The sequence below is a fragment of the Misgurnus anguillicaudatus genome, unplaced genomic scaffold (assembly GCF_027580225.2).
Source record: "Misgurnus anguillicaudatus unplaced genomic scaffold, ASM2758022v2 HiC_scaffold_28, whole genome shotgun sequence".
NCBI lineage: Eukaryota > Metazoa > Chordata > Actinopteri > Cypriniformes > Cobitidae > Misgurnus > Misgurnus anguillicaudatus.
Window position 1 is genome coordinate 6080399 of NW_027395278.1, and position 27274 is coordinate 6107672.

Genomic DNA, 27274 nt, shown 5'->3' on the forward strand with positions numbered 1-27274 from the left:
CACACACACACACACACACACACACACACACACACACACACACACATTACTAGTACTAGTAATATATAATACTCATTCAAATTTATGTTTGGTTTTAGTGCTACTTTAATATTTTGCGCCACCGATTTAACAAAGTGCTGGAGATGCTGCAGAGATTTTGTTCCATAGTGACATGATAGCATCATGCTGTTAATTACTTAATCAACCAACATTCATTACTATGCCAAATTCCCTTTGCAGTGTCTTCATTTCCTAAGTGCATTGAATTGCTGCCCTGTAACTAGGTGACTAGATATTTGGGTTAAAATTTAACAGGTATACCTAATAAAGTTACCAGATTGTGTGTACAGGTTGTTTTATTACCTAACATGAAATGACAATGACCAATATTTTTTACATTTTCTACATTTGAAATCATCTTGGTTATATTTTTAAGCTGTGTCTTTTGTTGACCAGGACACATGGGATCATATTCAGATCGGCCAGGTAGAGATGAAGAGAGTCATTGGCTGTGGAAGGTAATGTACATGGTTACATGTAGACTATACTCTGTTCTCCAGTGTCATTACTAAAGCAAAACTCTCCAGTAATATTGAATATTTATCTATCTATTTCTTTAACACCAGATGCATTTTAACCACTGTTGACCCAGAGACCGGAGTCATCACTCGTAAAGAGCCACTAAACACGCTGAAAACGTAAGTGTTGGTTAATCAGTTACGTGTCTTTTTGGGTACAAAGATCTTAAAGAGAAAATCATTATACAGCAAAAATGTTGAGATTTCGTGTCTGTGATTGTTGACATCTCATAAAATGTGTCCCCCATTCACATTATCATCTGCTTGATTTTTCCTTTTAGCTATCGACTGACTGATCCTAAACAGAAAACTTCACCAATACTGGGACAGTATTACACAGTCAAGAAAACGGGTGTTCTTCATGTTGGTCAGCCGGTTTATAAGATTACCTATTGAAACCAGGATTGAATGCAGAACTACATAATAAAAGATGGTGAATAATTTATGTGCAAACACATCATAATTTACATGCAGACTTCATTACTGCCATGATTTTTATTAATTATAAAGAAAAATGATTAGGGATGCACGATATATCGTCCGACATATCGTTTTCGGCCGATGACTGCTTATTTTAATATTATCAGTTATCGGTCTGATAGCAAAATTAGGCCGATAAATGAAAGCCGATAAATGATGGATAATTTTGGTTTGTTGAACCACTTCACTTGCTCATTGCTGGCCATGTGAAGTTTTGATTGGTGCTTTCTGTTACATAGCACGAAGATGACACGTGTTGCGGGCTTAAGAATATAAAGAGTTATCGGTATCGGCCAAAATTTCCATATCAGTGCATCCCTAAAAATGATACATTTAGCCATAGATTATTGGAGTTTAATAGATCGAATATCCTAGGGAGATTCCACATTCCATGGTGATTAATTCACTTTATACAGATAATACCTAATAGTTAAAGGGGACATACCATGAAAATCAGACTTTTTCCATGTTTAAGTGCTATAATCGGGTCCCCAGTGCTTCTACCAACCCAGAAAACATGAAAAATAGCAACCCTGTTACTTTGTTTTGGTAAGGCTCTCTCTGCAAGCATGTGAATAAATAGGTCATGCGGATTTCGCTCCCCGCATGACGTAGCTAAGGGATCTTATTATAATGATACCGCCCCTTCAACTGCGCTATCCAACCATGAACGGCCTCACGAGTGCGATAGACAGAGAGAAAGAATGACTGACAGCACGACGCGTTTGTATTCCATCAAACACAAACAGGAGCCTACAATCTTATAACTTGTAGTTTTAATAATCTTTCTAAATATTGAATTAACGTTCTAAAGGATTAACGTTACCTTAGTGCAAGAGAGAGAGAGAGAGAGCGAGTGAGCGAACGAACGAGAGAGAGAGCAACGCGACGGTTCGCTTTCAAGCAAGTTATGTTGTTTAATATGTTTCTCTGAAGTTTATATGAATGAACACGAGGATTAATGCACTGCACAAAACAGAGTGAGTGAACAACGCATATTCACTATCATACACAATAAGTAAATATGTTGTTTAATGTTTCTCTGAAGTTTCAAATGAATGAGGAGTTACAAAATAGATGAGAGACTGACAGAAACGCGAATGTGTTCAATATGTGTACACAATAAACTTAAACATGTAATTTGATCTGTTTCTCTAAAGTTTAAGCATTAAACGTGTTGTTTTATTACAGATCATTTAAATGTGCTCGTGTGGTTTGGTCAAAAAGTAAACTTCTGAGTGTTTGTGGAAGTGTAATTTATTGTAACATGCTGAAAATCATTGTGCCTGTTTAAAACCAGCATGAGAGCTAAAAGTCTTTATTTTTATAGACGGGTTGCACGGCGACGTCACTAACTGGTTGCGCGCGCAACCGAGAGGCAGAAAGAAGAGACGTGCATTGTGTTGTATGCTAGTAGCGGTGTCTGTAAGTCAAAATGCCAAGGAATTGTTGCGTGGAAAATAGTACGAACAGAGTCAGTGCTGGGTGCCTGATGTTAACATACCAGTAGATGCGACTATTACGTTACTAGCATTTTAATTATAACATTATAATTCATACATGTATCACAGTAACACTGCAAAAATAAAGACAGAAAAACAGATCCAACTAAAATCAAGTCTTATTTATATACAAACAATAAAGAACGCTTCAATAATTAAGGTTGTTGCAGTCAGAGCCGGATTAACCCAAAGGCAAACTAGGCACGTGCCTAGGGCCCGATTGGCGGGATGGGGCCCAGACAGAGGGGGAATTTTTTTTTTTTACAAATGTCCCATCTACAATTTCGCCGCTGTCGGGCGGGATCCCCGTATCTCCAAAACCATTATTTTTCAGGAAATTAAAAAAACGCCGTATTTTTTAAGTTATTAAACATTATTTCAATTAAAGACGAGCTTTGTCGGGAGCAGAGAGATACGAACTTATGCTCTCATTGATAAAATGGTACGGACACAGACGTCGCCGCTGCCAGCAGTGTTCAACAAATACTGCGGTCACATTGAGCCTTAAAGACGATGCTTCAATAGTTAACCAAAGCTGACTGTAGTATACATCTTACTAAACTCGATTTTAAAGGTTTACGATCTTTAAGTGATGCAATACAAAACACGATGAGCGGACTGCTGTCTAATAAGTGGAAATGAATCTGCTCGCAAACTTACCTTCGTGGCTCACGGGCTTCCTTCTGCACAGAAGCATTACAGCTATCGAGTTTTAATAAATGTACTTAAACCTAACTATTTTCACTTGTTAGTGCCTAACAAACAGAAGTATTATATTTATTAAACAGCCATTTTATCTCCAATAAATAAAACATTTACTTGTGTTTAACATTCACAAAATAATTTAATGGTGGTATGCAAAACATTCAATTTAAATCAAAATTGAATTCAATAAAAACATTGCTACTTGTGTTTTACATGCACAAAATAATTTAATGGTGGTATCCAAAACATTCAATTTAATTACAGTATTATATAAGATACATTTTAAAACTTCAATGCATGTATGATACGCCTAGTAATACGTAAATATTTAAAATACATCAATAACTGATATCATAGGTTAACACAGATAAAATCATAGTTAAGTCTTTCTTTATTAAGCGCATTACTGAGTGTATTTGTGTTTGTGAGTTTATGACTGTTGTTGTCTGAGGTGGTGACTCGGATGGGGACGCCAGCCATCAGAATGGTTGATTTTCAAGTTCATAGTTCTAATCTGTACCTGACAGAGTTCCTTTAAGGACACAGACATGGTTGCTGCAAAAAATAAATAAATAAAGGACAAACGATCATTTCCCTACGTTATATAAGGCATGTTTGCGTATAATAACGAGGCAAAAAAAAAACAGTTCCTTGCATAATAATTCATGACTGCAATGGCAGAACTAGCGGGGTCAAGATTTTTTTTCTTTAAGCCCCACAAAAATCACGTTAGATACCAAACATGATAACAAAACCAATGGATAGTGGCTAACTAAGTCAAATGCAAGCAATATGTGCTTAAAATTCACTTCACAAACGTGAATAGCGTAAAGAAAAATCTAGCAGCCTCAGAAACGATACATTAGACTTTAGCACTACCATTACTTCGAGATAAAACTGTTATACATAATATAAAAACTGTTATTATATAATTCATATAACTGAAACATAAATAACCAGTGTTTTGAGGACATTTACCTCAGTGGACGTGTTGCTCGACGAGGATTTCGTTGCGATTCTCAATCTTGAAGAGAAATATGCAGCGAAGCTCTCCCGCGGATTACTGACACCTATTGGTTATTTACTGATACTACTGCCTTAACAATGACACTCCCAATGGATAAGGTGAGGATAATTTAATAGCATTTAATAGAGCCGTGTAATGACGTATAAATAATAAATTTAGCAAAAAATTGTCTGATAGACTGGTTAATATACAACACATGACTTAATTTGGTATACAAACAACCAATTTGTAAGCAAAGACTAGGCTATGTAAAATGTGAATTCACTTTTATAAGTAACTTTGGTAAGTTTCAGATTTCAATTCATAAATAACCTCGATGGGGGGGCCCAAAAAATGCAGCCTGCCTAGTGTAGTCCATTTATTTAATCCGGCTCTGGTTGCAGTAGCGGATCAGCTCACCAATCGGGCTTTCTGCCTCCTGGATGCGCGCGCATCCTGCAATGTTTGTAAACTTGCAACCCCTCTATTCTACAATGTTTCCCATCTGCTGATAAACATGTATTTAGTATGCACAAAACAGATAATTGACTTTTTAAACATGTTCAAATATATAATGCTTAACATTGCTCACTAACTTCTTTCGTGAGAGAATCTCCCTCGATGCTCTGTCTACAGCGCCAGCGCTTGAGACTCCGCCCACCTGAGCAGCCCGTTTGGATTTAAAGGGATAAACACAAAAACGGTGCATTTTTGCTCAGCCCCATAAAGTGCCTATTTTAACATGCCACAATAAATTACCTATATGGTATTTTGAGCTAAAACTTCACATATGTACTCAAGGGACATCAAAGATTTATTTAATATCTTAAAAACGTCTTCTGGAATGTCCCCTTTAATACATAACATTTCACATTTATGAAGCGAGAATCTCAAATTTATGAGCCTAAATCAAATCAGTATCTTTCAGTATTAATATTCAAGGCATAGTTCACCCAAAAATATAAATTTTTCTTACTTGAACACAAATAAATATTTTGATAAATGATGGTAAGCACACACCTGATTGTAACCATTGACTTCCATAGTAGAAAATAAAAATGATGGAATTCAATCGGTGCTATGAACTGTGTGCTTACCATCATTTATCAAAATACCTTCTTCATTTATTACAATGCTTCCAAAATATTTTTCCCTACTATGGGAGTCGATGGTGACAATCAGCTGTGTGCTTACCAATATTTATCAAAATATCTTCTTTTGTGTTCATCAAAATAAAACAAATTCATACATATAGGTTTAGAACAACATGAGGGGGAGTAAATTATGAGATAATTTTTGGGTGAACTATCCCTTTAAAGAGTAACTAAACCCTTATCCAACTTTTTTTAGTTACTGATCTGTAAGAATGATGGTTAATTAGTGCTGTTCATTGATTTTAGTAAGTTTTTTGACATTTGGATATAAAGTGTTTCAATGCTGCAATATATGGTGTAAAAACGTCTTAGTGCTGCCCTCTTCAGGTTGAACGGTGGCTACTGCAGTTGAATTTTCCTATTGGATGTTGGGTCCAAAAAATGACTCATGACGTAAGCAGGTTTAAGCTTACCACGCCCTTGTTAGGATCTCACCACACACTTGTTACGAGCTTAGTTCGTCCCCTCTATCTCTGTTGGGATCTGCCCACTTTTCTTGCATTTTTCAAATATTGCCAGTGGGTGGAGTCAGGCTCTGACCAGGGGTTTAGTTACGCTTTAAGTGTTTTGGGCATTCCACAAATTTCCAGTGTAGTCGTAAAATTATGCTACTAAGACATTGTAACCATTTTTGTATGTTTATACTCCGTATTGCATATTGGCATCTGTGTAATTTCATGTTACAACATCTGGATTTCAATACAGTTTCTGTTGAAAGGACTTCGGTGACATAAACAGTTGGGTCCTTTGTTTTATCTTTTATACTATTAGTACATCTAAAACCCCTAGATTAGAAATATGGTAAACACCTACTATAAGCATGCCATCTTAGATAAGTAAAATCAACTTGAGTGTTAACAGAAACATATTTTTACATTACACAACAAGTTTGAAAGACAGTGAGAACCAACTCCAAATGAATTGACCTCTAAAACAAAGCATTTTTTTTTTTACATTTTTACATAATCCTTTCAACTTAAAATAAAACTGGTGACTGTAGTTTCAGATAATCGAATCACTTAAAATTACGGTGCTATTGTTGTAATAAAATTTGACACTATTTTCATTATTTTGAAAATATTTTCATAGTTGAGATGACAAACATCATGAAGTTATTAAAAAAAACATTATAATCAGGCATTGAAAAGTGTACTGTACCAATTTAAAAGATCTCAGCCATTGGAATCACTTTGGGGTGTTATTATGATTAGGTAGATTATACTTTACTCATTTGTTTATGATGCCAACACACTAAATGCAAAACTGTGCAAGCTCTTTGAAAACATCCAGTAGGTGGAGCCATTTCAATAACTTGAATGCACTTTAAAAATGGATGTAATAAGAAACAACACAATTATGCATTGTCCCAAACTAGACACATCTCTCCGTTTTTATTGAAACAACACATTTTGTGTTACTTTGAACACAACCTGTGTTGTCACTTTTATTTTTTAAAACACAAAATTAACACAAAATGACACTGTGTTAAATAGCATTACGCACAAAAAAAATGAACACATACGTTTTTAGAGTGTTTATTTTTAAGGTTATACATCCTTATTTAAGGAAGCAAAACATTTTCCCTTCAGCATTCCTTCATGTGCATTGCAGTTAGAGGCTGTCTGTGTTGACAGACCAATGAGTCTTCAACTAGCACCTATAGCTGTCTAAGGTATATTTATAGGGATAGTTCCCCAAAAAACGAAAATTCTGTCATCATTTACTCACCCTCATGTTGTTCTAAACTTGTATGAGTTTCTTTATTCTGTTGAGCACAAAAGGGATATACTTTGGTGTACCATATTTTTTTTACGATATAAGGGTGCAGTCAACTGTGTGAATTACCATCATTTATAAAAATTCCTTCTTCAAGCAGGTTTAAAATAACATGACGGTAAGTAAATGAAGAAATAATTTTTATCTTGGGTGAAATATCCCTTTAACTGTTTGTTTTAATAATAATAAAAAGTCCAGGGTTTTCCAGGAAATAAAAAGGTCAAATAATGGAAGTAATGTAAAAATAGTTTAGCCTATTTCTCATTCTTTTCATGTTTATATGATTTTGTAACCACAGACATTTTTATGTTTTTGGGGGTTTCTTTTAGGTGATTCTTCTTTATATTTGCTACTTGTGTGTACCATTATTAAAATATAAAAAAATACATCATCATAATTAATAATAATGATTGAAATAAGCATTAAGCATTCCAATAATGACTGTAACAGAACTGGATAAATTTATCTTTGATTCATTTAAAAATTCATTTATTGCAGTTCATTTTCTTACTGCCATCTTTGCTTTAAAACAAAAAAAATTGCTAGTTACCCGCAAAATCATACTAAATAGGTCAGTATATAAATAAAGAAAAAAATATATAAAAAAAAAAATATCAAATTAAGTTACGGAACTAACATTTTATTTTAGCCAAAAAGTTTTAATGGCCGCAGAACCAAAGAGCCCACAGATAAAAAACAATGCTAATTCTGTCCATTTTCCCATGAAGTGTCTTCAGGACAAACAAAACCTCATTGGTTAGATGGCTTTTGTCAGCATGTTTGTCACTCATTCAGTAAACATTCCACATGGGTCTCCTCCTATGGTTTTCACTCGCAACGGAAGTTCATTTTCTTCCTAATGCACTAGCACATCCACATGAAATATCTCACCAAGTTGACAACTGTAAAGCTCACCATTTTGATTGGCAGGGTAACGTTTATCATGTTTTGGCTTTAATCAGTTTTTGAAGCACTTACCTATTCTTTCTTGAATGGTGTTCTGTTACGTGAATTATTATTATTTTATTCAAATATTTTTAGGTGTTGGCTATTAACCAAGTAGATAAGTTTGAATCAAAGTTCCTTTAAAAACGTAATTTGGCACCAACAGTACATGCACTTCAACAGACAATGACCATACAGACACTAATCAATCATTTTACAGTTCGAGTAATATCTCTAAGTATTTTTTTTTGTAAATGGAATACGCCATGCATCCAATTACTTACCATTTAGTTTGTCCAATAGAAGTTAGAACCACTATTTTGTAGCCCAGAAAATACATCTTTAAGAATTAAATGTTTGTTCTTGGACTGTGGAAATGGTCCACATCATTGGCTGTGACTCTGTAATTAGTGTTTAAGACCAGTGTAAAAGACACGATGACAAGCATCTGCTAAATGGCAAATAATTACAGACAAAAATCCAGAAAAAGTAATTACAGAGACATCATACGATTAGGTCTCGTGTAAAGTTTTTTATTCTTTACATTCTTTGAAGCTCTGTGTTGAAAAGATTTAAATGGATGAAGAGCACAAGCGTGACTTACAGGTCCTTATGTAGGATGTTTTGTATGGGTTATCACACTTAGGCCTGGTTTCACAGACAGGGCTTAGATTAAGCCAAAAGTAAGCCTTAGTTAAATTAGGACATTTATAATTGTGCACTAGAAAAAGCATTACTGGTATTTCAGTTAAAGTCTTTTCATGCTCAAACATCCATTTTAATCTGGATGTATATTCTGAAGCTTAAGATTAAAGTCATGGAGGACACTGTCAGGGAAAATAAAAAACTTGACCTTTTTTGTCACTGGGGTGGTATACTCTAAAAATGCTGGGTAGTTTGGGTTGAAACAACCCAGCATGGGTTAAATTACAAACTAGCAGGCTGGGCTCTTCCCTTTTTGACCCAATGCTGGGTTGAAAATAGCGTTTTTTGGTGTGCTCCCCTCAAAGGTTGCTTTTGTACAATACAACACATTAAAATGCTATACCTTTTGGCTACAATATTATACCTTATTACACGGCTCTCTGGAATGCTTGATTCTGATTGGTCAGTTGAGACATTTGCAGGTTCGTTCTTTTCAAATAATAACCGCTCCAAAATAATAACGCATAGCCGGACTACTTGCACGAGTAAAATCGCTCCGCGCCAATAAAGATCAATAAAGATTACTGTCTGTTTGGCGCCATCTTGTGACAAACACTCGACAACCACGACAAGAGACAGACAGCTTACTGAGACTGAACTTGACAAAATAGAGCATGACAGCTACGAAGCCAACACACAAAAAAATACAGAATGGGCATTAAAACTTCTCAAAGACTGGCTAAAAGAGAAAAAATGGAGACAAGTATGAAACAGAGGATCTTAATAAGGTATTACGATCATTTTATGCATCTGTGCAAAGTTTCGCGGAAGGATAAAAATGTTAATTTAAAACTAATATGCCAATAAAATGTTTCAAATTCATATTCATGTCCAGTTTTTTTTCTTAGGTGGCAAGTAGCCGTGTAATAAGCGGGATAATGTAGAGGCAGCCGGTAGTTATTGGGAAATAAGCCCCTTCAGTGTGATACAAGACCCTCCGCTTCGCGTCGGGTCCTGATCACACTGTCGGGGCTTATTTCCCAATAACTACCGGCTGCCTCTACATTATCCCTTACTTAAAGTATCTATTGTAAGGACATATAAGGTACCAGTTAAATGTAAGAGGGACAAAACATTTAACTGTACCTTTAAAGGTACACTATAGCTCTTAATGTATATTAATTTTGTATACCTGTTAGAAACGAAACCTTTAGTACCACCCCAGTGACAGAAAGGTATAGTTTTGTACTTTTCTTTGACAGTGTAGATCCGCCCTGTCTGTAAACCTATAGGGCTAAAAGTTACTGTATGTTTAAGCGCAGCTTAAGGCAAAAAAAAGCATTTAAGAGTGTTCTCCATGTTGTTTTCTATAGGATAACCCCAAACCTGGTTACACAGTCTTATACTGTATAACAATAAAACTTTGTAGATTAATATACCAAAATTGTCAATGTGATATACAAATTAAATTTGAATTTGCATTTTGTCTCCTTGAAATTATATTATTTTGTCAAAATGTAGTTATTCACATATTCTTTTTCTGTGACACCTAAGTTACACTATGTGATGTTTTTTCCAGGTACATTATTTAGAAAACAAAATGGTTCTATCAACAAAGTTAAACTCTAACTGAGCCCAATAAGCACTTTGAATGCACACATGGGAACTAATCAGGATCAGCTTTCTTTATCATGTCACCCGACAGCAGTTTATAAAACTAAATAATGCTAATGCTAAGAGGTGGACAGTAACAAAGTACATTTACTTGAGTATTATTTTTTTCTGGAAACTTATTTTAACTTCACTACATTTTGAATATTTTACTTTTTACTCCACTACAGTTCTATGGAAAGTCGATAGTTGTTAATACGTAGCAGCTTTAAAAGTCAGTGGATGATTTTTGTTCTCTGAAGCGTGTTATTTGTAAAGGTGATAGACAGCCACTTAGTAATCTCTTGTAGGGTCATATATTGTGAAGTTTAATGGTTTCTGAGTATTTTTTTAATCAGTTGATAAAATGTTAAAAGACGGCTCCACTCTGCACAGTGCGCACCCACGGCCATACTTACGAAGCATGTTTCAGTTTACTGAAAAGATTAAATATTTCATTTTGAATGTTTTTTTTTTGTTTGACTAAACTAAATTATAGAATTCAAAAATTTGTGGTCCAAATTGCGAAAGCTTAACGTTAAAGTACATGGTGTGGGGTGTTTGTCACCTTTCGGCAAACTTCACCTTTTGGTTTCAAAATAGGTCATTATTGTGTTTTTGTTGTTAGCATTATTTCCGCAGGATGTCAGCTACCGTAATTTTCATTCCAAACACAACTTGTAAAACATTACTAGTAATTTTCTGTCATGACCCTAAGTGTATAGGTTGCTTCAAGACATAAGTTACTTTAAAGGCAGGTTGCATGAGCTCTGAAAGCCAATGTTAACATTTGAAATCACCTAAACAAACACGCCTACCCCACTGGAATCTGGACCTTCTTTTAATAGACCTTTCCCACACATACGTAACCCAGGTAACAATGTCTGCTAGTAGACACGCCCCTTACTGCTGATTGGCTACACGTGTGTTTTGGTACTCGGCATAGAGAGAGAGCGCAGTTATGCAAATTTGAAAACCACGCCCACCGGGGGGGAAAGCAATCCAACCGTTTACTTTGACTTTGTATTGTGAGAGGCCGCGTCCTTGTCATTTCTGGCTTATAACAGAAAACTGAATAATGCCTAAAAGCTGCCGTGTGACAATATGTACAGCTAACAAGCCAAAGAACCCAGAAATAAGTTTTTATAAGCTGTCGAGCCGTAAAACCAAGTCTTTAAGGAGAATAAAGTGGATTGCCGACTACGTTTCCCCCTAGTGGACGCAGTTCTACTAATAGAAGTACTATGAAAAGTTGCCTGTATCCATTTTTGTGTCTTTAAACGCTCGTTTTTTTGGGGTCGACAGCTTATAAAAACTTATTTACAGATTAAACTTAAAAACAGAATAATACATAAAAGCTGCTGTGTGACAAGGTGTACATCTAACAAGCAAAAAAAAAAAAAAAATACGTTTTTATAAGCTGTCGACTTAAAAAAAAACGAGCGTTTAAAGACACAGAAATGGAAACAGGCAACTTTTCATAGTACTCCTATTAGTAAAACTACGTCCAATAGGGGGAAACGTAGTCGGCGATCCACTTTATTCTCCTTAAAGGCTGGGTTTTACGGCTCGACAGCTTATAAAAACTTATTTCTGGGTTCTTTGGCTTGTTAGCTGTACATATTGTCACACAGCAGCTTTTAGGCATTATTCAGTTTTTTGTTATAAGCTAGAAATGACAAAGAGGCGTCCTCTCACAATACAAAGTCAATGGAGACGGTTGGATTGCTTTCCCCCCGGTAGGCGTGGTTTTCAGGTTATGACGCGCTGCGCTCTGTCTCTGGGACTCCCTTTTACAAAGTGTTTTACAAAAATCATGCACCCCACCTTTAATTATCACATACAACGCGAGAGTAATCAAATACTAGTACATTTTTAGAATCAAAACTTACATTAACTAATAAAGACAAATAAATGCTGAAAACTATACTGCACATTGTTCATTCAAGTTAATACATTAACTAATGTTAACAAATTCAAACTTATTGAAAGTGACTGCATTGACTGGGATGACGTGACATGTTTGCGAAGTTTGATTTTTTTCAAACTTACAGCGTGCCTCTCCCTCACACTGTAAACAAAGACCGGGCGCACAAAACAAATAAACGGGTCATTCTACCTTTTGTCTTCCTCCACTGCACTTCTTTCACTGACCTCTTGACCCATGAAAAACTTGATGCTGATGCATTGTTTCAAAATAAAAGTGCTTTGGGAGGATAACACCAATGACACAAATTTGGGGGACAAATATTTATTTGATATTATTCATATTAATAGTGTATTTTTACCATTTCAGTGTTGTAGTAAATTCATACAGGGTTAAAGGTACATGTAAATTAGATTTGTTTTATAAAAACATGGTTTTAAATAATAAGTACACAGTTCAACTTCCATGTATGATCAAAGGGACAGGGCAATTTTCAGGACCAGACATTTAAAAAAAGTTTTAAAAAAGGGGAAAAAAGAAAAAGAAACTCATCATTTTAAGGACAGTCTATATTTATTAAATAAATATCATTATGGGATTATTGGGTCAAATTAAATGATTAAGGGGTCTGCAAAAGCAAGGGACAAGCATTTCCAACTTTTTTTGTAGAATGACCCAAACAAACAATAAAACAGTTGGGCCGCACCAGATAACAAGTCAGCCACGTCACTGGAGTCACATGACTTTAGTCTCGTGCATGCGCTTCACCACAGAGGCGGAAGAGAAGAAAGTGCTGAATAAAGTTGTAATTTTTGTTATTTTTGGACCAAAATGTATTTACTCAAGTAAAAATCTGTCTTTACAACTTGTATAATTTCCAATATTTGAGCTGGCGGATCTGTTCTTTTACTCAAATAATGAAGTTATGTACTTTGTCCACATTTGAATGCTACGCAATGCAATGTTTAAAAGACTATTGACTAAAATGGACTATTTTATTAAAGATTTTCTCAAATACAGCAGTCTGAATTCCAGGCAATTTCAGTTATTTTTTGTTTTCGGTTTTGCTGAGGAGTTTATTTTCGTAGTTAGAGATCACACTAGCCAGCAACACTAGCTTCCTAATTACTTACATTAAGATAAGATTTAGGTTTTGTGGTACATTTGCTTGTTTTAGTCATGTAATTGTCATACAAGGAGATTATACTTTAACCTTGATCCATCCTGTGTTCTTGAATTTATTAAACTTTGTGAAACATCTTTTTTGCAGTTTTTAGTCTTAAAATGTCTTCAGTTTTACAGTATTAACCATTAAAAGTCACAAACTAATACTAATTTGATGTTTTAAAATGAAATTGCATGCAAACTGCATTTCTTGAAAATAATTGATTCATTTGACATTTTGCGAGCTTAACATTCTAGGCAGAAAATGATGTTTTAGAATGAAAAGGTTCTGTCTGCATTACACCTGTATTCCAAAAATCTCTATTTACAAATGTAAGAAAATTTTGATATTGTTCATTTAGAATACATTTAGGGTCTCTGTCATTTTGATGTACAAAGACAAAACATTGATATACAAAAATTCTTTTTCCCAATATAATATTTGCTATATGAAATTTTGAAACATTTAAGCTCAAAGAGTCAAAACTCAGGATGCAAATAGAAACTTATAATTCCAAGGAGTAGTGATTTGGACAAAGTTTGAACCATGTTAGAGCAGGAGAATGTCGTGCAAGTTCTTTAATTCAGTGGTTCTCAAACTGGGGGCCGCGAGATGGTGCCAGGGGGGCCCCAGCTTTATGACATTTTATAAAATAAATTAATTTATCATGAATTCTGTGGAATTAAACCTAAAAAAAAATAAGGCTACTAACCAACAGCACTACTTTGTATCATTCAATATGTTTTAGAACAGTTTTTTGTCAAAAAAATTTCTTTGGGGGGCCGCGAAGGAATGCGTACACAAGGGGGGCCGCACGCTGAAAAAGTTTGAGAACCACTGCTTTAATTTGTCAAGCAGCCCATTGGACAGTGCTATGAGAATCTGCCCCCTAGACTGAGCCAGACATGGAAGTTGTTACATCCTCTCACTTACCATTTTGCCTGTGACAAAGGTACTTATTTGTACTTCATTGCCCTTAGTTGCTACAGGGTTATTGAATTGGCAGTCAATGTTGACATCTCTGACATAAGCGGAGTGTAAGGTTACAATCTAGTAATTGAAAAGTTCTACTTATCACACAGCAAATGTACAACAAACAACTTAGACCATGTGCAGTATATTTGATTTACCTTTTATAAGAATGACATAAAAATTACTAGACAAACTCTGCTAACTCGGACACGTTTTAACTTGTTAACTGTTGACTATATATGATTGTACTAAAACCCTAAACAGGGAATCTAGTACAGAACCATTCAGGAAAATATTTTCATACATGCTTCAGGCACTGAATTGCTCAGTACGTGCTCTTGACTCTCTTTCCAATCTGGGGGCCCCTGTCAAACTACAAAGATCCCTTGCACAGGATTTGAAATGTAAGCGAATACCTCAGTGATGTCTTCCAGTGTAATCTTCACCTTTAGGCACCTTAAGGCCTAGTGTTTTTTTCTGTGTGTGTCGCGAACAGCAAAAAATCTAGTTACAGCATGCCTTGAGAACGGTCGTCATGGTATGTCCATAACCTTCGTGTTAATTACAGGATACAGTAAAGCTCGATAGGCGAGGACATATCGTGCCTCACAGTATATACAAATGTACAATTTTAGGATTAATGACTTATTAATATCATACAAATAGTGCAAAAGAGATTCTATAGGCAAATACAGTGTTTGCATTACAAAGAGGTAATATTTATATATTAAAATATGTAAGGTGCACATGTACTTAAGGTGTGTGCAAAGCGTTTGGTTTGATGTAGTGTCAGTCTTGACAAAGTACAGATAAGCTTGCAGAGGGGCGTGTTTAAGGGCTGACTGATAGATTGGGCTTTGCTGTGGCAGTTCCTAATGTAAATAGATGGCAGATGACCTCTGACTGATGATAATACAACCTTCTGTAATATTTTTTTTGTTCTGCTTAGAGGTACTAACATATTGCATAGATATGCTAGCGTTAACAGATTCAAGGTGGTAGTAGACAACATTTTATGAATATCTGTTCCCCGTGCCCCATTTCTTGAAGAGGTGCAACTATTCCTGATCTTTAAAAAGGGAAAATGCCTTTACATGTTTATATATATTAGCAAGGGATTACTTTTGAAAGGGAACGTTTTTTATTTACCTTTAGCGCCTTCCCTTAAGTCCAATGCTGTTTTTGTGTTTGAGCATCAAAGTCCAAGGTAACCAGTGGTACTGTAAGTTATACTTAGTTAGATGGATCTGCACTAAAAATAACTTTACTCTCAACAAACCCAAACACTTTATTGACCAACAAAAACTTTTCATGAATACTGTATATACTTTTATATAGATTTCCTATACCAAAGCATTTACACCAAGTTATTTCAGGTTTTAATGTGCATTTTCAACTTCGGTATGTCATAAAATTTGCACATTTTACGATGCGAAGTATTTCAGTTTCAAAGAATTATGTGCAAGAAAGACTTTCAAAAGCATATTTTGCTGTTTTATTTAGAAAGTTTCCTTTTTAATTTTTTATTTTGATCTACTAATTACTTAACCACACCCCAAAATAGCATGAACATTTAAAGAATGCTGTTCCGTATGCTAAATAAAATTGAAAAGTGGCACAAGATTGTTTCTATTTTCTGTTTGGTCTGACACCTCGCACATCTGTCTGACCTCAGACCTGTAATTTCTTCGATACATTTTTTGAAAACAGATATGTTTAAATTTTCAAAGCTTCACTATATTTACCATCTTATAATACATCAGACATAAGGATTATTCAGGCAGTTTTTTCTTTTTTGTATGCGAGTTCTTTGTTGTCTTTTTGTCTTGATCCTTTCTAGAAACCGTTATCTTAGGTTTGTTGTTCACCTTAGGTTTGCTCTTTGGTTTCTTTATTTCTTTTCCAGCCTTTTGTAACCAAATGGTTGGTTTTATCTCCTTTTTTGGTTTTGTTGGTTTGAGTGGTGTCGTTTTCTGTCTTGTCTGAGATCCTTTTACAGATGTTTTGCGGGATAGTTTGTCTTTTCTTTCCTTCTTGGTCTTCTTTCTACTGTGAGGAGCAACTTTCTTTACAGGTGTGCTGCGTGCATTGTTTTGCTTCTCTTTTGGCCGAGTTGTCGTCTTTGACTTTTCGTGTAATTTTGCTGTAGTGGTTTGACCCAAGTGTTTTATCTCTGGTGCAGATGTGGTGGGTTTGGTTCTTGTAGACTGCGTGCTTGGTGGTTTAGTGGTGAATGTAATGTTTTCCAGTGGTGGTCTTGTAGGAGTTTCATTTATGCCAAGTACAGTTACTGAAAAAAGCCAACATGTTTAAATTAGTTGTAGCCTTCGGGCAATACTGTTAGAGACATCACTATTGTAAATACATTTTTTTAATCCGAGTTAAAAAGAGCTGAGCTTTTTTACTTTTTATTCTTACATTTTTGAGTAGTAAATGTGCCACCATGCAAGTTTCATGAAATACAAAGTTTAAAAAGTACATATTAAAAAAGGATGATGTAAAAATTCTTACATTCTCTGGGTGTAAATGGCACTTTCTTTCCCCTGACCTTCACAGGAAGTGGCTTATATTTGCATTTTCCTGGAGGTGCTCTCCTGCAAATAAGACAAAAAGATGGGGTAATACAGTTCTTGATTTAACTTAAAAAAGAAGTCAAATATTGGCAATTGAATTACAATTATTGTGACATAAATGTAAATACAGGGAATCAAACTCACTGTAAAAACTTCAATTAGTAATACCAAAATTTGAGAATTTTCTTAATTTAAGTAATAAAAATATAAGTTGATAAAACTACATTTTTCAAATGTTACCAATTAAAGTAATTTAGAAAAAGTTAGATCCAAGTTTCACTTTTTACAGAGACCTGGAAATGTAAGGATTAGATCAGACTAATCCTAGATCAGCAGTAACAACATAAACAAGCGGTTGTCGTGGTCCGCACGTAACTTTCGGTAAACTCCGCTAATAATAAATAACAACAAAGTACTTTAAACGTAGTTTATTTATATAACAAGCAAAAAAAAAACAACACAAAGATTACCTAAGAAACCAAAATATTTGTTATTTTCGACGAGGCATTTGTTCAAGAGGTCAGTTTAGCAACTAGTCAGACCATTAAAAAAACGAAACCGGAAGTAAAGTTCGTATCCAGACGTGTATCACGTGCGTCCGATGAAACCGTTTATACTGTAGTAAAGAAATCTACGAGGTTAACTTTACTCTTTATCTCCATCAGATAATTTATTTAAAAAAATAAATAAAAAATAGCATGTATAACATGTATCATTATTTACATTTTCATACAGTGCATTGTGCATTAAACCATATATCTTGTAGAATAAATAGTCAAGTTATATTGAATGTTTGCAAATGTATTTATGTTTGATACTGTCTATGAAATATGGTGCATGTGCCTACAAATATTGACCTACTTCTATCTAAGGATTCTGGGTGGGGTGCTTTTATTGGCTAGAGGAGGAATTAATTAGCTTGATTAATCTGTTCGAGTAGACACTTCATTCAAATTCAGATGCAGACCTGCCAAAATGTATGTGGTTTGATCCAAAGGTTACTGTTTGCTAAGCATTTTCTACTAATTAAATTACCTGGATGGATCCACAAACTTATAGACAGTGCCAAAGGGAGACGTTGAACTTGGGTAGGAGGTTGCCAGAAAATAAAGCTCTCCTTCATGGAAGATGTAGTGATGGGGAAAAAGGAATATAAAGGAAAAAATATTATAAATACTTGAAGCCATGGAAATGTTATGGGGATATGCGTAAAATTCATGTCAAATATAATCAGGTAGGATTGTTACCTGATTCATCTTCAGCAAACGAGATGATGAACTTATGGTGGTGATTTATAAGGCCAGGAAAAGAGCAGGTTTTAGTGTCACCCATACACACATTCTTTTCCTTCCAACTCCCAGCTTCTTTTTCCTCTTCTAGAGCCATTAATCGTCTAAACAAACAAACAAAGAAAAAATAACATTAACTGGTACTACCAGTTGTCACGCTTATTTTCAGAAAACCTTTCAGTGCTTTAACTTTATAGTTAAACAACTGCATTCAATTCTTAATTAGATTATATGAGTTTGTTAATGCATTAAAGTTCAATTAGGTTATTTTTCATAAGTTGTTACCTTACCCACTCATAAAATCTCCAAAAATGTAAAGACCATTGAGATTAGGTGACTCGCATCCTCTGTACACATAACCTCCAGTTACTGATTTTCCAACATGATGTCCATAAGCAAATATTGGGAGAACGTCATCTATGAAAACAAAAAATAATGTTTGTTAGCTAAAACAGGTTTTGTGTCATTACAAAAGGGTTATTGAAATGAACAGGCACCACTGCAGACTATGTACAGTATGAACAGGCTAATAAGACAAGCTAATAAGATTGTCCGTGATTCGTCCCATGTTTTGTATACAGAGTACGAGTTGTTGCCTTCTGGGAGGAGGTTTAGAGTTCCTCTCTGCAAATTAAATAGATTAAAAAAATATTTATTTCGGTGTCTATAAAGCATGTAATTTTATATATTAGTGTATTAATTGTATTAATTAATTAATTAATTTATTTGATGTTATTCTATTGTTATTGTTTTGTAGGACTGCAGCATGGGTGATGGCCCAAGACAAATTTCCCCAGTTGGGACAGTAAACCTTACCTTACCTTACCTGCTTTAGAAGTCATAGTATATAATGCATGCACGAATAAGCCCAGTGACAAATCAGCATGAAGGACCAATAGCAATACAATCTTATGCTGGGTACAGACCAAAAGATTTTTACATCTTATAAGATTTTCAAAATGGGATAGACCCACTGATCTATATAAATGACTGGATTGCGCATGACGTCACAACTGTGAAGCCACCGCGCCACCAGGTTGGTATACCCAAACATTCTATATATCAATGGACGTGATCAGATTTTAATGATAAAACATCACTTTACTAGTCTTCGTTTTTATGTCTGAAGTTACCCTGTACATTATTACAACACAAATTTAAAAATTTAAAACATGATTTTGAATGGAAGTCAATGACGCTCTCTGCCGGTTGGGTATACCAAGATGGCGGCTTGAACTCTGCGCTGGCTTCACCTCACGCTGTTACATTAAGCGTTCTATGCACAATCCAGTCATTTATATAGATCAGTGGATAGACCACAAACATGAGGATAAAAAATCCTAGATTTAACCGTTTTGCCCCTATAGTGTGTGTGCCATGATGTGTGAAAAACAGCACACCACATACGAACAGATTTTCAACAAGAGTCTCGACTGTGAACACAGAATCAAAATCTTGCGAGACTTCAGAATAAGCATTGCAGACAATATGCAGGAAGAAAATTCAATGATAGTGTTTGGAATGATTTTCACAGAAAATTCAAGGGATAAAAGAAAAGGGTTTTGCATGAGGTCATGGACACAGCGGGAACATGGTCTGTACAAGTTCACTTTGCATCAACTTTACTTTGTGCTGCACCATGACTGCTTCCGTCTTCCATCATCTTGTTTTCGTATTGGATATTGTTTCGTTTCACGTGATAATCTCAAGAGCGTGCGCGCGTTTGTCCTCGGGGTTCCCTCCACACATCATGATTTCTGATTGTGAATATTAAACATGTTCGCGATCAGGGCGGCTCCGACGTTCTTCCGATCAGGTTCGGACACTCTTAAAGGGATACTTCACCGATTTAGCATTCAGCTTTGTATCTGTAGAAACCCGGCAGTATTACTGAATGACCATGTTTCCCTCCATCATTTCCCCCTGAGAGGAGAGATATCTGCATTTTGGTTCTGCAAAAAAGTCCTCCGATGATGCAAAAATCGTCATATTACATCATCGGAGGACTTTTTTGCAGAACCAAAATGCAGATATCTCTCCTCTCAGGGGGAAATGAGGGAGGGAAACATGGTCATTCAGTAATACTGCCGGGTTTCTACAGATACAAAGCTGAATGCTTAATCGGTGAAGTATCCCTTTAACACACATCATATCAAGGGAAAATCTAATAAGATAATCTGTAGAATCATCAAAATAATCGGGACATAGCTAGGATTGTCAGAAGGGCCGTCACCCGTGATAATATCAAAATTAAATCCACACCCGCCCGGACCCGTTAATATTTGGCCCGTTACCCGACCCATACCTGCACACGCATAAATCACACACACTAAAATCATTCCAATTAAAGTGCTTTATTTTTTATCTTGTACCTCTCTCAATATCACCATGAATAGGCTAATGAAACAGGCTAAAGTGTGCTTTGTTTTGCGCCATTTAAGTAGCCTACCATCTGCACAAATGGAACCTGATAACTATGCACAAATAGACCCATTCATTAAAAAAGACGAAGAAAAAAACAACCTAGGTACACTACCCCTGCTGTGCACCTAAGTCTCGTCTTGAAATGCTTTCTAAGAGAAGACGTTCAGCTTCCAGCTATCAACAGCAAAACTTTATGCAACTCCTGCAAAGCTCGCTCCACAACTAGGCTACGAAAAGAATCAACAAAGGTCGCACACTGTCCCGGTGGTGACGTGATGGGTCAAATGTCATATGTTGCGTGTGTAATGGTAATTAGGGCGTGCAGACCAAAGCTTTTACGCCCGTGGCCGGGGCATGTTTTCAATTGATTCCAATGGAAACTCTGCGTTTTTCAAATAAGCAGGCGTTCGGCGGTTTTTCCACGCTCGGTGCTGAGCGTCGAGAGTAGAAAGAGATTCAAGTTTGGGTAAAATGCTTTGCTCGTCAATGTCAGTTCTCACACGGCTGTCCAATCACAGTGGAGAAGGGGCGGGACAAGTATCACAACAACCAACCGGCTCACAGCTCAAGTATCACAGCTAAAAAGCGCTCGGCTGAAAAAAACAGCCACGTTTAAAGGTTTTGGTGTGCACATCCCTTAGACCAGTGGTTCTCAACTCCCAGAACATTTTAGATGTCTCCATATATAAAACACCTGATTCAGTTCATCAGCTTGTTAATGTGTTAATTAAGGAAACGTTTCAAACATTCTGCCAGGAGCCTGATGAGTGGATTCAGGTGTTTCATATAAGGAGACATCTAAAATTTTCTGGTAGGGGGGGCCCGAGGACTGGAGTTGAGAACCACTGCCTTAGACATACAAATTTTGCACATATTTTCATTTGCGCTACTACCCGCCCGCACGGAGTTAATTATCCGCCAGTGAATTTAAGGAATGTCACAATCCCCCATTTGAGACACTTTTATGCTGGTATCCGCGGGTACCCGACCCGTTGCAGTTGCCCAGCATTAGGAACACTCTGTTGGCCAGTTTTTCTTTCTGACCCATATGTGCATGACTTTGCATGAATGTCTTGTTTTTTTATAATATAGCTCACCTAGAGAGGAGTTCTGGCACAATTTTGCATCAAAACATTCAAAGCCTTCTTTGGCCCTCCATCCATAGTTTCCTCCCTTCACGATGATGTCAATCTCCTCATATCGATTCTGGCCCACATCGCCACAGAATATTCTCCCCCTGCCATACTGGGTCACTGGATCCCCTCGATCCACTGAGCACCGCCACATGTTCCTCACCCCGTAAGCATAGACCTCAGGCTTGGCATCAGGTTCCATGATAAAGGGGTTGTCTGGAGGGATCTTATATGGCTTCTCATCTTTACTGCTAACATCCACATCAATGCGAAGCACTTTTCCCAACAAGGCTGATCTGAAACATATTTGCATGGTCGGTAAAGCTTTAATAAAAGGGTCTGGGAATAAGGTGGAAAAACTTGAGCACTTTGAGAACCATGCATACCTGTTTTGGGAATTTCCAAACTTTCCAAAAGGGTCCCCTGATTTTCCGCCATCCCCTGTGAATATGTACAGGTACCCATCTAAGCCAAACAAAAGCTGTCCACCGTTATGATTTGCTGCAGGCTCCTCAATCTCAAGAAGAACTCTAAAGAATAAAAGTTTGAATAACATTTAATACCATTGGTGATAGATGTGTAGTAGCTTGATGTCAATTTTAGAATTGTTCTCCCAAAAATGAAAATTCTGATATTGGTCACCCTCAGTAGCGGCTCATAATTGCTCATCCGAGGGGCGCAAATTCCCTTAAAACTCCCTTAACAGTAAACTTTGATTACGCATGAGATTATGCGAGTATCTGGCAAACACGAGTGTCTCTTTGATCATAAACCCTTTAGGCGCATCTGCAGCAGGCACTTATTTTGACAAGACTCGTGTTGCACATAGGATCACTCGATGCGCAGAACAAACATTTTGAAATAACGGATCACACACATGACGGACTACATACATGTTGTGACGAACTTCGCATCGAGCTCCCTCAAAAAAGAAGTCACTGGCCACCCTTATATCATTCTAACTTTGAACCAGTTAGTTATATAATGGGTAAAAGATTACCAAAGTTTAACAAGATGGATGGAAGCTTACCTCTCTGAGTAGGGGTCTGCCATGTTCATGTCATAAGCTGAGACCTTCATCTCGCTGATGCGAACTTTCTCAAGTATGCCGTTGACCAGAATGGAGTAGTAGATGAAGAAGCGTCCATTGTCTCTGTACTTTGGATGGAAGGCTAGACCAAGAAAACCTCGTTCATCACCCAGCCACGGCGTGGTCAGCACCTCTCCACTGATATCCAAGAAGGGTTTCTCAACTCGACTTCCATCTCTCAGATATACCCACACAAATCCTACCTGCTCCGCCACAAACATACGGTGAGTGTCATCACCGCTGTGGAGCATAAGAACAGGGTTCCTCAGCCCATTGGCCACCTCCATCAAGCACAGTTGCAGGCATCCCTTAAGGTCCTCCACATTGCCTAGATTGCTGTACAGTTCGTTGTTTTTCAGGACATTGGGGTAGCAGTAGTCCTGATCGGGGAGATTGATGATGGTACAGAAATGTGAGCCATCTTTCTCGCACGTCTCCAGTAGGGTTCGACTGTTGGTTAAGTACTTGACCACAAAGTCACACTTACTGTGGAATTCTGAACAGTAGGTAGGGCACAGTCCTGGTATGTGACGCACAGGAGTGTAAGGATCCTCAGCATCAAACAAGTGAGCAGCATAAGGGGAACACTCCTGTTCGTGCAATACAAATAATCATACAATGAAATCGATGCTTATATTTTACGAAGAAAATATGAGGGGTGCTTGCTTGCAAAAAATGTACCAAGATGCTACACTGTTAGAAATTTTTTTTTTAGAATTGGTCCCGTGTCACTGCAGCAGTACCCTTTGAAAAGGTACAAATAAGTACCATTTTGTTAAAGATATGTATACATATTTTTTTACCATAATGTACTTTTAAGATTCTAATATGCACTCTTTGGTAGCAATATGTACTAATATGAAATGTTTAGGTACAATTTTTGAAAAAGTACCGCCCCATTGATGGCTAGGGACTACTTTTTGACAGGCTGGGAGTTTCTTGCATACTGATTTAAGTGCCCAGAGTCAAAAGAATCTCTATGGGTTCCTATAAAAATGTCCAGTAAAAGATTTATGGTATTTTATTGCCTGTTTTGTCTGAAAATTTTAAGTCTGATAGTTTGGACTTTGTTTAATTTTTAATAGCATGAGTAAAAGTAATAGTAATGCTTGACATATTAAACAGCAACGAAGCGTTGTAGTTTACTCTAGTTAGGCTCTTTTGAATATGTCTTATCACAATGTTACTAAACCGACTGCATAAAGTAAAAAGTGTCTTTAACATTAATTCAAAACATATATAGTGTATGTAATATAAAATTTTACATTATACAATGCTGCTTCCTTTCTACATAAAGTATTTTTTTAGTAAAGAAGTTTTATTTATAGTGACATTTAAAAATAAATAAATAAACAACACACATTCAATATATTACAGAACAATTGGAGCAAATAACTAGATATTAAAGAAACAATTTTTAAAAGCACAAAAGGAGGAATTAAATATCAAGTCTATTTAATTGTTACAGAAATATTATGATTAGTAATAATGACTATATAATGTACTGTTAATAAAAAGTTACATTTTTATATAAATGTCAAACATATTAATGTTGTTAAGTAAAAGCACAATAAATGTAATGTGTTAATAAAGGATCAGACATACCTGGCACATGATATCTTTTACCAAATCACCGCACACCTCATATGCCTCATCACCAATCAGGTCCATTATATCCCAGTATCTCATCGCAATACGATTGTCCGCTTTTTGATCACAACAACCAAAATTCTCATAATGCCTACAAAACTCAAGGTGGTAAAGGGGTTTGAAAGGTGGCTGGAAGTCCAAACACTGAGGATGCGCCAATGTTTGTCTAAAGCAATTTAAGAGAATGGATATAAAAAGTCCGCGCATCCATTTGGTCCTTATGGTCAAGAAAAGACCATCGGGACCCTTTGCACGATGATGACTTATTGAATGTCTCAGCATTTTCCCATGTGCCCTGCAGGAGGGAGTGTATTTGCTTTTGAGCGTGCACCGTGCGGTGTGTATGTCTGCGTAAAGCAACCCTATACCGCACGTGCGCTTTCGCTTGCTTCAGTTTTTCTTTAATGTGCGGATTTGGCATTTAAAAGGCGTTTTAACCACATCCACAGCAATATACAGTACATAATACGATCCTATGTTTCTTGCAAAGTTAGGCTACTTGTAGTTGTGAATAATCTACAGTTTAATTAATTGCTTTCATTTGCTACAAAAAAGTTGTAATAATAATGCTGAAAATATGATCTGATCTACGTTTTGATTTAAAACGTTTAGAAAGATTTTTGATGGAAAATAGCAATTGTACAGAATTTTTTTAAATTATTTTTTGGGGGTAGGCTATATCTAACAACTTCATTATAGCATTGTAACAAATTAATTATTGAAAAATTAGTGGACACATATTAAATTACGCTCGAAAATCAGTCAATACATTCTGTTCAAAGAAAGAAAACCAAATAAATATAATAAAGCCACTATAACTTGAAAAACACACATACCTTTTAAATGCTAATAAGGCTTTCTTCTGTGTTTTTATGTAATATAGCTGTAATTATAGGATTAATATCAAGGCCTATAATTTTCTCCCGTTTATAAATAAAAATTATAGCCGTTGATTTGTCAGATTGTGACATACTGTCTGTCATACAAACTTTGCAAATTCATTTCTGTGCCAACACTCTCATTGGAAACAAAACGAACAACTTATGCCACCTAGTGTACACAAACAGAAGCACAATAATGAGTTAAATACTGACTAGTGTATAACATTTCATGATAATTCGCATTTTAATTATCAATAATTAATTAATCAATCAATCGTCTAGTAATAAGATACAGTACTGTGCAAAAGTCTTAGGCCACCATGCCAGAATTAGATTAGTTGTTTTTGCAATGTTACAGTGATCATATATAATTGTTTCTTGGTCTCTTTAACCCTCATAAGACCCTGTTTCCTGTATACGTTAGTCCCTTGGGGGTAAAAATGACTCCAGAGATTAAAAGAGTGATTACAAAAAATATATACATTTTTAATGATACAAATAATATATAATTTTTTTCATTTACTTTCCATCTATACATTAATGCTGTGTTTTGGGAGATATGAAGTACTTTTAAACCCGTTTACCACTCAATTCCTCAACTAGACCATAAGCTTGCCTGAAAAATATCAAATTTTTATGAAAAATTCACATAAATTATTATCTAAATTTGATTTAAATAGTTTTTAGATATTGATCTAGATGTTATGTGCTGAATTCAGCCATTTTGTGTGTAGAAAAAATTTTTTTTTGGGTTACAGTTTAGGAAATAAATCACTTCAACCAGCAGAGGCCCATAGAGACCCATTCATTTCACTGAATGTGGCCAACTGCTCAACATCACCACTTTATTTATAAATTTTGTGAATTTATGTTTATTAAACATTAGAAAGGACATTAAAAATAAATATTATTTCAAATAGTATAATTTTTTGTATTTTTTTAAGCATTTTTTGAAATGTCTGTTTTTACAAAATGCCACAGAAATTTGATTGAATGTAAGTGTGTGTGTCTGTGTCTGTGTCTTTGTGTGTGTGAAAGTTTTACTGTGTCTTTGTGTGTGAGTCTGTGTTTTTGTGTGTTTTTGCGCGCGCGTGTGTGTGTGTGTGTGTGTGCGCACACCTGTGTGAGTATTTTACATCTTTGTTTTGCATCTGTGGCTGTTTTTTGCCAATTTTTATAAGAAATGCTCTCTGTGGCAGTCATACCTTTGTGTGTTTGTGTGTGTCTGTTTGTGTGTGTGTGTGATTGAGCATGTATTTTCTATGTAACATTTGCTCTAGTACCAGGCCTACCTTTCTGTGTTGAAATTTTCAGATTAATTTTGGATGCATTGATTTTTTTGACAAATTAAAAGAAAAATATGATTTTTTTATGCATTTCCCATTCATTTCAATTGGGGTCATTTATACCCCCAAAGGGACTAATTAAGTGAATTTTTTACGCCTCTTTAGAATGACCGAATCAAGCCCAGTCACAAAATCTTATTCCACTGAACTAAAGGGAACCTTGTTTTTAAACTAAAGAAAAGTGGCTTGGGGTAGAATTGACCCCAAGGGTCTTATTAGGGTTAATAGAATATCCAAAAAATGTGTATATAGTATTAAAACGGTATAAAAATCTGTCAAGTTTTTAGGATAAACCCCCCTTCCACTTGCGCAATAGCAGGAAACTAAATAAAATAAAATCTTAATTTCTAATTTTAAAGAAATGAGTCTTTTTACTTCATTCT

The 27274-nt window shown here is 35.8% G+C and overlaps 2 protein-coding genes across 3 annotated transcripts in view; one reads left to right on the forward strand and one right to left on the reverse strand.

Annotated features, from left to right (window-relative positions):
* Positions 1 to 27274, forward strand: part of LOC129417173 (mitochondrial amidoxime-reducing component 1) — a 30874-nt gene that overhangs the window by 1811 nt on the left and 1789 nt on the right. The window contains exons 5-7 of one of the 2 annotated variants that reach the window (XM_055171672.2): positions 457 to 518; positions 627 to 698; positions 860 to 1011. In XM_055171672.2, coding sequence (XP_055027647.1) covers positions 457 to 518; positions 627 to 698; positions 860 to 974 — 249 coding nt within the window. In that variant the 3' untranslated portion in view covers positions 975 to 1011. Of the gene's footprint in view, positions 1 to 456; positions 519 to 626; positions 699 to 859; positions 1020 to 27274 lie in introns of those variants that run through there. The other variant, XM_055171671.2, reaches the window with a different exon arrangement.
* On the reverse strand, positions 16042 to 25883 carry LOC129417168 (HHIP-like protein 2). The gene is made up of 9 exons (XM_055171665.2): positions 24620 to 25883; positions 22955 to 23604; positions 22311 to 22454; positions 21889 to 22220; positions 18658 to 18784; positions 18326 to 18471; positions 18114 to 18195; positions 17017 to 17099; positions 16042 to 16795 (listed from the first exon to the last, which is right to left on the reverse strand). Exons 1-9 carry the CDS (start codon positions 24944 to 24946, stop codon positions 16278 to 16280), a joined length of 2409 nt encoding a protein of 802 aa, XP_055027640.2. The 5' UTR covers positions 24947 to 25883; the 3' UTR covers positions 16042 to 16277.